The 13,646-nt window shown below is 46.0% G+C and overlaps 2 protein-coding genes across 4 annotated transcripts in view; one reads left to right on the top strand and one right to left on the bottom strand.

Annotated features, from left to right (window-relative positions):
* Positions 1-6,297: 6,297 nt before the first annotated feature.
* LOC117045203 (myb-related transcription factor, partner of profilin-like) lies at positions 6,298-10,530 on the bottom strand. The gene is made up of 2 exons (XM_033146028.1): positions 9,653-10,530; positions 6,298-7,551 (listed from the first exon to the last, which is right to left on the bottom strand). The coding sequence occupies exons 1-2, from the start codon at positions 10,110-10,112 to the stop codon at positions 6,902-6,904; spliced, it is 1,110 nt and encodes a 369-aa protein (XP_033001919.1). The 5' UTR covers positions 10,113-10,530; the 3' UTR covers positions 6,298-6,901.
* A 252-nt stretch (positions 10,531-10,782) lies between these two features.
* CDAN1 (codanin 1) overlaps positions 10,783-13,646 on the top strand; it is a 34,251-nt gene continuing 31,387 nt past the window's right edge. For all 3 annotated transcript variants that reach the window (XR_004426411.1, XR_004426410.1, XM_033146008.1), the window contains exon 1: positions 10,783-11,012. Coding sequence is in view for 1 of the 3 variants with exons in the window: in XM_033146008.1 (XP_033001899.1) it covers positions 10,917-11,012 (96 nt within the window). In the remaining 2 variants the exon portion in view is untranslated. The remainder of the gene's footprint in view (positions 11,013-13,646) is intronic.

The following is a 13,646-nucleotide window of genomic DNA, read 5'->3' as shown; positions in this document are numbered from 1 at the left end:
AGCTGGGAACTTCTGGCTCGAAACCTCAAGCGATGGGAAAGCTGTCCGTGAAGCCCCACCCCTTCTCCAAATTAAGGGAAATCTTTTTACTTCAATGAATGAATTAAGAAAAGGTTATTTCTGGATGCTGTTATAGTAAATTTGGTACCAGGTTTCATCCTGGTTCAACTTTTTTTGGTGACTTTTGCACTTCAAACATTAGTGCACTGAGAGGTTTGCTGCAACTGTTCAGTTTCCACCCCACCTTTACGTGACTTGACACAGTTCTCAACAAAACACTTCTTGCAATAATATAATTCAACAAGACAGTAAAAGTAGTAAATTTATATTGGGATTAGCTGCAACAGAAGCATCTGTTTGGGTTTGCTCTATAGAATACAGGGCTGTGGAAAAAGAAGCTCCAGTGGTCATCTGGTTTATTATCTTGCTCAAAGACATGGGAAATTTTGGACCCCATAGACGTTGTGCATTAAATTCCTATATTCAATTCTGTCACCCAGACCCCAATAGTAGTACTCTTAGATGCTAGCAGAAGAATGTATCTTAAAGTAATTGCAGGGGGAAAGTGATCCTGTAATAGAAGTTAGAGGTGAGTGTACTTCAAACTTGAAAGATTTGTACTGTGCCAAAAGTGCAAATTCTGCAAAGCATGGAACACCCTCCAGTTACATTATTTATGTGGTTCAATATCTGGGAGGCAGAAGAGAATAAAGAAGAGTGCTGCACCGCAGCAGAAGTTGCAGAAGACCCTTTATCCATGACACAACCATGTATTTAGAATACTGTCTTTGTATATACCAAGGCTGGCCAAAGACATTTTGACACCTGCTAGGGAAGAAGTGACTAAGTGCAGATTTATATTGGGATCTGCTGCCCCTGTGAATCTGTTCACCTCATCTTGCCTCATGGGTTGGCTAGCCATGGTCTGTACCACCAGTAACTCTAAAGCAAGCCACTTAAGTTCTGTAACACAGATTTGCTTCCCCTTAGTTTAAATCTACAATTACTCATAAAGTTATCTCTGTAGTTAATTCAGTGTTTGGGTTTAAAAAAAGTAAGTTTTTCATAATATAGTACAAACAAATTTAAACAAAAAGAGGAATAATGCAAAGTCCTCTCTCATGGGTAGATCTTATCCCTTGTCTCACCAATAAAGAGGTGGATGCTCCCAACTTTTACCTGGGAGATCCCCTTTCTTCCCCCAGCCTCCCACCTAGAGAGATCTTCCTTTCCCTGCCTGTCACACAGGGCCCTTCACCAGCTAGCCATCACCTTCATCTGCAGAGAATCTCCTCATTGACCCAGAGGACATAAGAAGCAGCAGCAAGAGCAAAGCAATAAAGGGAAAGAAAAAGCTACAGGAAAATAAAAATAATAGAAGAAAAAAAAGAGAGGGGAAAGATAAGGAAAGAAATACTGGTAAATGAAAAGAGCTTCCAATTATCCAATTGTCAGTTGTATATATAAAAATTATTGAAATATTCACTCCAGGTTGGTATCCAGCTGTTCTTCTGCTAGGTGTTTTTCCAGTCTTCAGATCCGGGTATAAAGTTCATTTTCCTTCCACACAAAAAATCCAAAAGAGGTTCTCAAATTATTGTTATTATCAATATATGTCAACAATAGTTTTCTTCCTGTCCAACATAACAGCTTTACTTCCAATGTTGAAAAAAATAAATCCTTGATTTTATCCCCACAGGAGTCTCTTTGCTGTGGTCATATATTAAAACAGTAATCCATAGTTATTTGCTTATTGTATATTCATTAATCCACACTCAGTTCCATATATTCCAATCCCATTTCCTCTTCTTCCATTCTTTTTCTAGGGATGTTGCCAGAGGCTTGAAAGCTTTTCCCTCTGAATTCACTGCATATTGTATGTGGAATCCTTTCTTAGCTGTATCTCTTGTCAACTCAGGCAACCCTGTCAGATGGGTGGGGTACAAATAATAAAATTATTATATTTCTTAATCTCTTCATACATGGTTTCATTCCACTCCTCCAGCATCATAACTCCAGAATCTGCCATTCCACTGTCTCCAGCTTCACCATTCCACTTTCCTGTTCTGGCAGTCCTCCATAAATATTATTTCCCAAAGGCTTTGTGTCTTCTTTAGCCTCAGCTTTGTCTAATTCATTTTTATTCACCATTTTATACATCTCAGCTTTGAGCTCTTTCAGTTGCTCATCCAGTAGTTGCTGCACAATGCCATCAGTCAGTGGGGTGTCCAACAGTATTTTTGCCATACTGAGTGCTTTCAATATTTTAGTCTTTACTTATCAGCAGTATATTCCTTGCATTCTCTTTTCACAGTGACGTAATGTAGCTTCACTTCACAATTAGCACATTCATCAGTGAGGTGGATAATTTAAAATAAATTTTATTGGTTCCTTGGCATAGAAAGCATGCCTTTCAGAACATTGGAAGTTAAATGCTGTTATCCCTGTTCCCCCATAAATGATAGACAGGCCATAAATCTTGGTTATCACATTATCATTAATCAACAGGAGACGTCTAGTGTGCCATGATTTCTCCCTGGAAGCCAGCAGTGTTTGGCATCTTTTAAGAAAATGTAAACCACTGTTGTCTTGAACTGCTGAGTGCCACTATTAGGCAAATATAAACAGCTACAGAAGGTTCTAAGGATGAGTTATGGCAAAATTCGAACACCAAAAACAAGGGCAAGCAGAACCAAATAATTTCTGCACTCAACACTCTGTACTGCTATGTGTGATAGTTACAGTAAAAGGAATTAACTCCCCCCCCATTAATTTCTTAATGCTATAATCATGTCTCTTTTAAGCCCCATTGAACTCAATGAGACTTCTTTTTGAGTACCTATTTATGTATAGGATCGTGTTGTGAGTCCCATGAGTGGAGTTACATAATGAAGAATAGCATTTCCAGACTCATGTCTCACTCAGTGCCTATATATCACTTTTAACATCCTGAGGTCACCCATCTTTTCCATCCATTCAATATCGGCACCAGCAGTGATGATGTGTTCCCTAACTGAGCAGAATGCCATATAATTTAAAGAGAATATTGGCTCCTTCATAGCTTACTGAAATCTTACAGAAATGCACTTGTCAGAAAGTTCTTCCTTATGTTTAAAGGAAAAGGGACCCCTGACCATTAGGTCCAGTTGTGTCTGACTCTGGGGTTGTGGCGCTCATCTCGCGTTACTGGCCAAGGGAGCTGGTGTACAGCTTCCTGGTCATGTGGCCAGCATGACTAAGACACTTCTGGTGAACCAGAGCAGCGCACGGAAATGCCGCTTACCTTCCCGCTGGAGCGATACCTATTTATCTACTTGCACTTTGACGTGCTTTCAAACTGCTAGGTGGGCAGGAGCTGGGACCGAGCAACGGGAGCTCACCCCGTCGCGGGGATTCAAACCGTCAACCTTCTGATCAGCAAGCCCTAGGCTCAGTGGTTTAACCCACAGTGCCACCTGCGTTCCTCATGTTTAGTTGCTTGTAATTTGAATAAATTGGCTCATGCCCTACCCTCTGCAACAGCAAACCCCCCCCCCCAAAAACAAGCTTGCGCCATCACTCATGACAGCCCTTCACTTATTTAAAGATTACTATTGTATAACCTCTCTGTCTTCTCTAGGCTAAACATATTCAACTCCTTCAAGCATTCCTCATAAGGCTTGGTTTCCAGAACCTTTGTCAATACCCTTCTAAAAATGTGTCCAAGTGTGGCCACAGTTCTCCAGTTGGGGGCTGATTAAGGCAGAATAGAGAGGTATTACTGTGCTTGATCTGGGCACTGCTTCTGTGGATGCAGCCTAGAATTGCGTTAGCTATTTTCACTGCTGCATCACACTGTTGACTCATGCTAAGCTTGTGATCTACAAAGACCTGCAAATCCTTCTAAGTGCTCGCAGACCAACTGCTTCATTATGTGTTCTAGGATCTTTATTGGTACTGACATCAAACTGACTGGTCGATGGTTGCCCGATCCTCTATTTGAAGATGGGGACACTTGCTAGTCTCCAGTCCACAGGGTCATTTCATTATCACAAGAGAGTTAAGCTGTCTTGTCCCAAAATTCTTACTCAATCTGTAATTAAAAGAGAGGCTAAAACATCCATGCTGATTTTGTTCCATCATCAGCAACTGTCTCTGATTATTTGTTTCATAGCAACAAGGCAGGGGACAGGTAAAAGCCACCTGGAGGCTTAACGCTTTGGTTTAAGGAATCATTGGTGGATCTTGGGGTCTCAAATTTGAGCACCCTGTGCGGTGCCAAAATTCAGCACCCCTCTGCCTCTCAAGTTCCATTGTGCCCAATCTGGTCACGCGTCTCTAAATCTGCCTCTGAAGGAATCTACAGCACCCCCCATTGTAAGGATGTGGTTGCACAAAACATTGCTTCCCCTACTCAGCTCTAAACTGACTTGTTCTTTTTTTGAGGAGGGGTCTTTGCATATTTCCCAACATGTAATTTAATTATGATTTGAGACAAAGGGTGTTGCATTTTTAAAAAAAATGAGATTAGCATATGCTATCAGACGCCTAATTACATCAGAAACATTTATTAATATTGATACTGAGAAACAAAATGTGGTTGTAGAGCCAGCCCAGAAGCAAAAGGAGGAAATTATTGTGTGTAATGTATTTGAAACACTTTGGGACCACACTATTACCATTAGCAATGCACAGATGTTCTGTTCTAACAATATTTCTTCAACCAAATTTCATAAAGTATCCCCCTTTAAGTGGCTTAGCCTCTTCCTCATTTTCTCCATAAATTATATTCTGCCATATTTATTTTTACTTGTATATTAAATTTAAAATATACATTATTTTCTAAATCTGGTATTGATAAAGTTGCTCCTGTCTCCTTCAGTCTTCCATGGAGCAAAGGCTTCAGAATGCAATACCTTTTCTTTTCCAATCAGCACGCAACTGGTAAGCTGTCCGCTATTCACCTGGAATATGAAAAAAGGCAACACGTGGACCATTCACCTGGGGCAAGTTATGTCTTTGAGACCCAGTGATATAGCTATACATCCAAGGAAAACAGTCCCATGTATCTACAATGGCAGATAAAACTGCTCTGTGCATTCATGGACCTCTGCTCCTCCCAGCAACCACTATTCCGGTATCTTAAGGAAAAAATAGGTGTTTCTGAAAGTAATTTTTAAAAATTTAATAATGTAAAACAAATGCACATAGGACGTTATCTTATATTGTGTCAGATGATTGGTCCATCAAGCTTGCTGAGTGGCAGCAGCTCTCTCACCAAGGTTTCAGGTAGGAATCTTTCCCAGCCTACATGGAAATGCCATGTACAGGCTCTTCCTCCACTCACAATTTCAAATATCTCCAAAGTAAAACAGAATAAGCTGTGGGCCACAGCTCAGCACTACCTGAATGAGCTTCCCACCTCTGGCACAGCCTGGAAGGGAACCATCTGAACGGGGAATGCTAATGTTTTATTTACAGGCTCAAACCATGCTTTATGATCCCGGACATACGTTAAACCAGGGGTAGGCAACCTAAGGCCCGTGGGCCAGATGCGGCCCAATCATCTTCTCAATCCGTCCCGCGGACGGTCCGGGAATCAGCTTTTACATGAGTAGAATGTGTCCTTTTATTTAAAATGCTTCTCTGGGTTATTTGTGGGGCCTGCCTGGTGTTTTTACATGAGTAGAATATGTGCTTTCATTTAAAATGCATCTCTGGGTTATTTGTGTGGCATAGGAATTCGTTCATCCCCCCCCCCCCAAAATAAATAGTCCGGCCCACCACATGGTCTGAGAGATGGTGGACCGGTCCACGGCTGAAAAAGGTTGCTGACCCCTGCATTAAACTAACCAGTAATCCCAGATCAGAACTAACAAAATAATCCAGTGGAGTGTGTGAGATGGAGGCTTGCTGCTGATCAATCAGGTCCTGCTAAATCATTATTTCAAACTACATCCAAAACAGGGTTCCAATAATGTGTTTTGCAGCATCTAAGTACCAAACATACCCTCACAGGGAGCAGATTCACTCTACTTATGAGTATCAAGCACATTCAGCACTCTGATTCTTTCTTTTTTTGGAAAATTTTCTTTAATTATGCAACATAAGGCAGCCTCCCCACGACTGCATATTGTGAGCAGAGAAGATGCATTTTGAGGAGCTGGACATGAGCAACGAAGAATGACGAGCAAGGAAAATTTAAAGCACTTTGCTTGTGGCTCAGTACCCACATTCATTCCCAGTCCCACAACAGATAAACTCCATGTGCTCCTTACAGTAGTAGTAGTATTAGGCAGCTTTTCTTTTCTTTTTAAAAAAAAGTACAATCAAGTACCAAATTCTTACTAATCTGCAGTTAGGTTGGCTAAAAAATAAAAACCGAATGTATGATCAATTTTGTCCCAGATACTAGATAAATTAGCTGCTCCCTTTTCACACTGCTTTGTTTTAAAAGGTCAAATTAATACCAGGAAGATCTAGATGAGTCAATGTTTCCTCTTCCTCCACTGGCAAAGACAGCAGGGGAGATGCAATGTAAGACGTATCAACCAGCTGCAGAACCTACTGGATAACTACTAATGTTGCAATCCTATGCACTGGGCACTAGTGCTGAGTAGACCTAGATAGGACTGGGCTCTAAGAGCTGTAGTTACTTAAAAAAATTATACCCCGCCCTTCCAATGCATTCACATTGCTCAGAGTTGCCGACAACGATTAAAATACAAGCCCATAATAAATCAATGTAAAAACAGTTAGCATTATGCCTCCTACAATGTAAGGTTTCCCCCATCTGGCGGTGGTGGAGCTCTTACAGATTTAGCAGTGCAGACGGTGGCAAGACAAGCCCGCTCCGTGATGACGATGCATTTTTGAGTGGGGTACGAAACAGCCCCTTCTCAAGTAACATCATATTCAAGTCTTACACATCTGCAAAACAGAAATAGTAACAGCCATTTGGATGTTCCTTCTTAATGGTTCTGTGGGGGGGCCTGGGGAATTCTGAAGGGCCTGGCTCTTGCGACATGGAGCTGGAGCTGCAGCTGCTGCTTCTGCTACTGCTTCCAGCCATTGGTGCTCTGACTCTGTCCTCCACCAGCGGGGACCCAGGACTCAAGTACCCCGAGGTGGTCTGAGTAGCAACCGTAGCAAAGGTGGTTGGGCCAGCATTGTTTTTCACGTAGACATTTTTTATAGCCACCAAAGTATGTGCTGCCATGCTGAGACTGTTGTTGAGATCTTGCATGCCTTGCTGCAGCAGCCGGAGATTATGGTTGATTGTATCAAAGCCAGACTGGATGATGTGGAGCTGGTTCTGCTGGATCTGCAGGAGATCCTCTTCTGTAATTTCACTGGGGTCTATCTGGGGCTGAGTTTTTGTTTTGGCTTTTACTTTTCCACAGGGGCCTCCATTTGGCAACCCCAAAAAAGGGAGTGGCTCCTGGCTAGGAGGAACTACAGACATGTCCTCTGAACTTTCTTCTGGCTCCACGACTTTGACTACTATTTCTTCTTTTAGATTCATCTTCTCCACACATGGCTGGTGGGATGGGCCTGGGTCATCTGTAAAACCTAAAAAGGTAATAGAGGAGGGGGGAGAAAAGAGGTTAGACTTCACTCTCTTTGGGGATTCAACTTCTTGCTGCAAGCCTGACTATCATAACCACATAAAATGCAGCCTAAATTTATCTCTAGACCACAGAGTGTTTATTGAGTTTTTACCTTCAACTGGTGATTAAGATATACATGAAACGTGTCTGCTAATTAGGTGACACCTGCCATTGTGATAGCTACTGCCCCTTGCACCCCCCCATCTGTGCTGGAGCCCCCTCCCCAATTTTCAACAGCAGATTGGGGGGGGGTGCAGTGAGGAAGAAAAGTTGCACAAGAAGACATCCTTTCTGCTCAAGGACTTAAAAACCACTTCTAATAATTTATTAAGAGAGAGTGATATTCAACAGTACCACTAGCCATGTCTTCCCATGTGACATTTGATCCCATAGCCAGTCCCTGCAGAAAGCAGCTTTGCTAGCTCTGTGTTTGACACTTGCTTCTCAAGTGCTAACATAGGGCTGGCTAAGCCATTTGTGGTGAAGTTCCCAAGAACCTGACAACCAGCAGGCTGCTAGGCACTCTGGAAGCCTTGTGCAAGGGATTTTTGCAGGTGGGTGGGACAACCCACCTGTCAATATCTGCCGTCATTATGTTAGGTGACTGACAGACTGTCCAACCCACCTGTCAAAGTTGGCCCATAGGGTCAAAAAGGTTCCCCATCCCTGAGCTAAATTATACATCATGCTTTGGTCTGTGATTAAGATTGCACCCAGTTATTATTAGACAGTTCCCCACCTTTTAAAAAGAAATATATGCACAATTGTGTCAGAGAAGCAAAACTCTCAATGGGATGAAGAAGCTTTTTGAGCATAATGCCTTGCTAGCATTATGTAGGAAACACCGAGTAGGACAACAATTGGTGAGATCATTTCAAATCTGACCACCCCCACCCTATGTGTGCTATCCTGAGCAGTTGGGAGGAGAGGTGGGATACAAATGTGTGTGGGGACGGCGACAAAAGATGCTCAGCACCTATCCAATACCCCTTGCTCATCATCACATTGATTAAGTATAAATGACTGACAATCTGTAACGGGGAAGGTGGCGAAAAATGCTGCCTCGTTTTGTATACTGCTTCAGGCATTTCAAATTCTGAACTGAAGCTGCAAACTAGACATATTGCATGTAGACATGTCCATAGATTGAAGTTCTGAGTACCTAATAGCAAATAACATTTGCAAAAAAGTGAAGTGTATTAGAAGACTGTGCTTGGAATGTAAAGTTGGAAAAACAAATAGGCAAGTGTCTTAACACTGATAGGCCAAAGGTCTATTTATCATAAGTAATATGCAAATGGCTTTTTTAGTTTCTTAGCCTTTGAAACAATGCAATGTTTACTTCAGCTACAGTGGAGACTGAATTAAAATGGACTTGCTTCCACCTTCTCCTCCAGATTAACATTCAAACAGGAGAAGGGTGACTGGAGAGCACATGATATGCATGCAAAAGGTAAAGAGGGCAATATATAATAAACGTCAAAAAAAAAAAAATAGATAAGGTTCAGTCCCCAGCATCTCTGGAGTAGTACTGCGAAAAACTCCAGTGTGAAACTTCTGAGACAGAGCACCCCTGCCTGTAAGTGTAGAGGAGACTGAGTTCTAACTTTAGCATAATAATTCGCTTGTCCCGTTGTGAAAGCATCCTTCACAACAGAAAGACCCACTTGTCGACTCTTGGACCCCAAAATCTATCCTCGGGGCAAGCTTTCTGGTATTTTAACGGCGCAATCCCAGTCAATGGGGAAGCGGAGATGGGATATGGCGAGCGATCCTGAGCACCTGCAACTGTTCCAAAAGCTTTGAGGTCAGGAAAAAAGGCACAGCACGGAAAGCTCTGTAGCAGGGAGAGGACGGGAGCGGTCCCTCGCCCCTCTTCGAGGTTTTGTGGGGTGAGAAGGACAGCCCACACACGAGGCACCAGCTGTGCGCGAAGGAGCCCTCGACCTGCGCCGGCGGGAAAGGCAGAAACCGGCCAAGGTGGAAGCCCCAGCATCGCAGCAGCCCCGCGGCAGAGAAAGGGGCTCCCTGCTGCTGCCCGCCTCCCTCTTTTCCCTACTCACCGATCTCCGCCACCGAAGCAGCGGCGGCGGCAGCTCCGGGCAAGTCGAGCGTGTCGATGCCGCCGACGATGGGCAGCGCCTCGCTGGCGGCGGCGGCGGCCAGCCCCGGGGCGTAGGATCGGAGGTGGTCGGGGGGCGAGATGTCCTCGCCGGCCACGAGGAGGCCGAGCGAGGCCGGGTGCGGGACGGGCCCCTGGGTGACGCGGCACAGCTTGCTCCGGTCGCGGCGCTTGAGGTCCCGCCAGCGCTTCTTCAGGTCCTCCACCTCGCGCGGGCAGGCGGCCACCGGGTTCACCTTGTGCCGGATCAGCTCCCACACTTTGCGCTTCTGCCCCGGGGAGGCCCGGCCGGGCCCCGCCGCGAACAGCACCTGCTCGTGCTTCAGCACCTGCTCGATCAGCACCTCCGTCTCCGCCTCGTTGAAGTTGGCCTTGCGCCGCTTCGGGGAGTCGTCCGCCATCCTGAGCCAGCAGACCGACCGACCGCCCGGCGGGAGCCGCTGCGGCCGGAGCGCTGCGCCAGATCGCGCTGCGCCCTCTGGCCCGCCGCCGGCTCTAGGCCAAACCCCGGGCCCGACTCGGGAAGCAAATACCGCGCATGAGAGGAAAAGACGCGCAAACCCCCGGCGCAGGCGCCCCGCTTGTTGACACGGGAGGGGAGGGGGGGGGGAGAGGAAACGCTGCTGGTGCCGCTGCTCCTCGGCGGCGGCGGCTCCTCCTCTCAGCCCGCCCTGCCTACATTTGCGCCAATCCCCGCCCACTAAAGCCTTCGCGCCTCCCAATGGGAAGCCTTGCCGGGCGGCGGCCGCTGCTGCCTGAGAGTTCCAAAGCCACGCCCACTTTCCCAGAGACTGGCGGTTCTGAGGGACCCAGGGCAGGGCGGGCGGGCGCGCGCGCGCTTCTTGCAGCCCGTGTGGTTGCTCTAATCCCGCCTTCCCTGGGAGGGACGGCGGTGGCCGCGAGCGTCCGGGGTGGGGCGCGCGCTGGCTCTCCCTCGCGGCCCCCACGCCTGGCGTTCTATCAGTGCGCCCGCCCGCCCGCCTCCTCGCTCTTTCCCCACCCATCCTCCACGTGCTGCGCTCTAACCCGGAGTTAGAAGGGAATTAGAACACGCCCCCCCCGTTTTTTTGTTTTGCTGCTTCTTTTTTTAAGGGCTTTTTGGCGGCTTTTGGGACGGCGGCGAGGGGTGGCGCCCACGCTCCTTGCGCGCCCGCCCCGGAGGCTCGCAGGCGCGGTACTTCTAGAGGAGGAGGAGAGAGGTGGGCATGGCGGCTGTTTTGGAGCTGTTGCTGCAGGACGAGGTGGCAGCCAGCGCTGTCGTGCGGTGGCTGAAGGCGAGCCAGAGCCCCTGCGCCGTGGAGGTAAAACGCGCAGCGCCGCCCTTTTTCACCCCGCCCTCGGTTCGAGCGGGAAGTTTCCGGGAGAACGGAGTTGATGCCGGCCTTCAAAACTCTGCGCTCCGAAAGGGAGGCGAGAGAAAAAAATAGGTCGACCGCCACAACTCGAGGTTTCCTCCTCTGGCGGGATGCTAAGTGGGAAGCGCGTGGGAAGCTGCAGCCTTCAGGCCTGTGCTGTGTGAGCTCCTTAAGGGCTCTTACGGCAGCTCTTCGGGAGCCCAGGTGTAATATATGTGCCCCCCGAGGCAGCCCTTCCCTGAACCTGAGAGCCCTGCGGTGGAGTTGGTGGCACTGAGTTGCTGTGCACCCTTACCAGCCGATCCCATATGCGGCTTTAATGATTCAGAAACAAGACCTACGGAATTCGTTGGAAGTTGCAAATAATCGTGCACAGGATTTCAGCCGTAGTCGAAATCACATTGACGCCTCTCTTCTGCACGTGTGAACGACTATAATTTGCAAAGCGGTTTGGATGCACAAAATATTGTGGTGCGGGGACTCGTACACAGGAGAGGAGGCTTATACTTCATCGAAAAGTTTCAGTCTTTGGTCTACCTGAAGCACGGTGTTGGATAACTATAGGGAAGGAGCGATCAGGGTTCAGAGTGCCTACGAAGCTGTCTAAAGCAACAGATTCCACATAGTATATCCTCCCTCCCTCTAGCATCTTGTGTAGTAATAGTATAGGGCTAGGGATTCCTAGGTGATGATTAGCAGGCCAGTTCTGTGTAGATCTACTCAGAAATAAGTTCCTTTTAGTTCATTGGGGCTTCTATCCAAGCATAGGGATGCGGGTGGTGCTGTGGTCTAAACCACAGAGCGTAGGGCTTGCCGATCAGAAGGTTGGTGGTTCGAATCCCTGCGATGGGGTGAGCTCCCGTTGTTCGGTCCCTGCTCCTGCCAACCTAGCAGTTTGAAAGCAAGTCAAAGTGCAAGTAGATAAAAGGGTACTGCTCTGGCGGGAAGGTAAACGGCGTTTCCATGCGCTGCTCTGGTTTGCCAGAAGCAGCTTGGTCATGCTGGCCACATGACCCGGAAGTTGTATGCCGGCTCCCTCAGCAATAAAGCGGGATGAGCACCGCAACCCCAGAGTCGTCCGCGACTGGATCTAATGGGCAGGGGTCCCTTTACCTTTACCTTTATCTAAGCATGCATAGGATTGAAGTCTAAATCACTTAATTTTATGTTTGATGAATACCACAGCCTGTTAGTGTGAAATGGGTCAGTAGCGTTTCAATATATTTTTGTATTTGTTTTCATATGCTAACTTGTGCATACCTGATTCCAAAGTGGTTCTTTTCTGTGCTCTGCATTCATATATAAATTTCAGATTAAAACTTTTTGTGTTACTTGTGAAAATGTTCTCACTCACAACCTTTGGTGTATGGTTGGAAGATGGGAACTAGCCAGTTCTTCTGTCTTGGCTCAATTAAATGAATAATACACTCCCCCTGACAAAGTGAAGATGCTAACCACTAGTTGCTGGGAAAGCTCTGGTTATTGCACCTAATGGTCACATTGTATGATCAAGATAAAAAAAAATGAAGCATTGCATGAAAATTGCTAGAATTGTGGTTCAGTGGTTGAGTTCAGAGGTAATGCTAAATGTTATGGCATAATATTAGAAAAATGAGCTACAGTGAGTATTGGGTTCATGTGTTCTCAACCCAACTCCTGTTGTGAGGAGACTGGAAACTTATGTTTCCATTGTAGTCTTGTTGTTGTTTATTATATAATAACAAAGAAAAACAATACTTCCCAGTATAAAAGGCCGTAGGTTGCTTAATTAGACAAAGGCCTGGGAGAAGTGAAATGTTTTTGCCTGGTGCCTATAGATACGTAATGAAGGTGCTAGGCGAGCCTCCTTGGGGAGAGCATTCCATGAGTGGGTAGCCACCACAGAAAAGGCATGTTCTCGTGTTGCCACCCTCCAGACCTTTCTTGGAGAAGTCACACGATAATGAGCACAGGGTATGGGTCAGTTCATATAGGGAGAATGTTGTTCAAACCTTATACTGCTGCAAATCTTTACCATGGTTTGTTAAAACAAATCAACTTTATAAATTATGCTTTGAGGTTGGCATTTTTTAAACAAACAGTAGTTGAGATAAACAACTGTTTGTTTAGATTTCCTTGATGTGACAAGATGCAATTAGTCTAAAATGGAAGAAAATGTTTCCAAGCTCATTTTTTTCAGTCATGCTGGAATGGCAGGGTTCTTGTAATGCTAAATCATGTTCAACATTATGTCTAAATGAAGCCAGTTTACGGTATCTTCTATCACCAGTTCAGCATGGAAGTAATGTTGCTAAGGAACACTAGAGGGCAATGTACCTCCTGCTTAGTGATTTTTCTAACTCTGCAATGTACAACTGTTTTTCTAAAACTATCTGATGTGAACTAGCAATTTCCCCCCAGTGTGCCAGGGCCCAATACCATATTTGGTCCCTGAAGTGTCCCACCCAACATGGGCTGTGATGGAGTCACTGGACTGGCAGCTGATGTTTTGTGGACCAACATCCACGGGCCACCACTTTGGAGTTGTATGTATTGCATTAAAGTTGCATTCCTAAGCACACAGCCTAGGGAGTAAATCCC

This window comes from Lacerta agilis, chromosome 1 (assembly GCF_009819535.1).
Source record: "Lacerta agilis isolate rLacAgi1 chromosome 1, rLacAgi1.pri, whole genome shotgun sequence".
Classification (NCBI taxonomy): Eukaryota; Metazoa; Chordata; class Lepidosauria; order Squamata; family Lacertidae; genus Lacerta; species Lacerta agilis.
Note: the sequence above shows the minus strand (reverse complement) of the source record. Positions and strands in the feature narration are given on the sequence as shown.

Bases quoted from the DNA above. Each gene is read 5' to 3' on its own strand.
- LOC117045203 (XM_033146028.1), bottom strand. From the start codon at position 10,112: ATGGCGGACGACTCCCCGAAGCGGCGCAAGGCCAACTTCAACGAGGCG. The intron at 7,552-9,652 runs GTGAGTAGGGAA...TTACCTTTTTAG, and splicing joins TGCTTCGGTGGCGGAGATCG to GTTTTACAGATGACCCAGGC.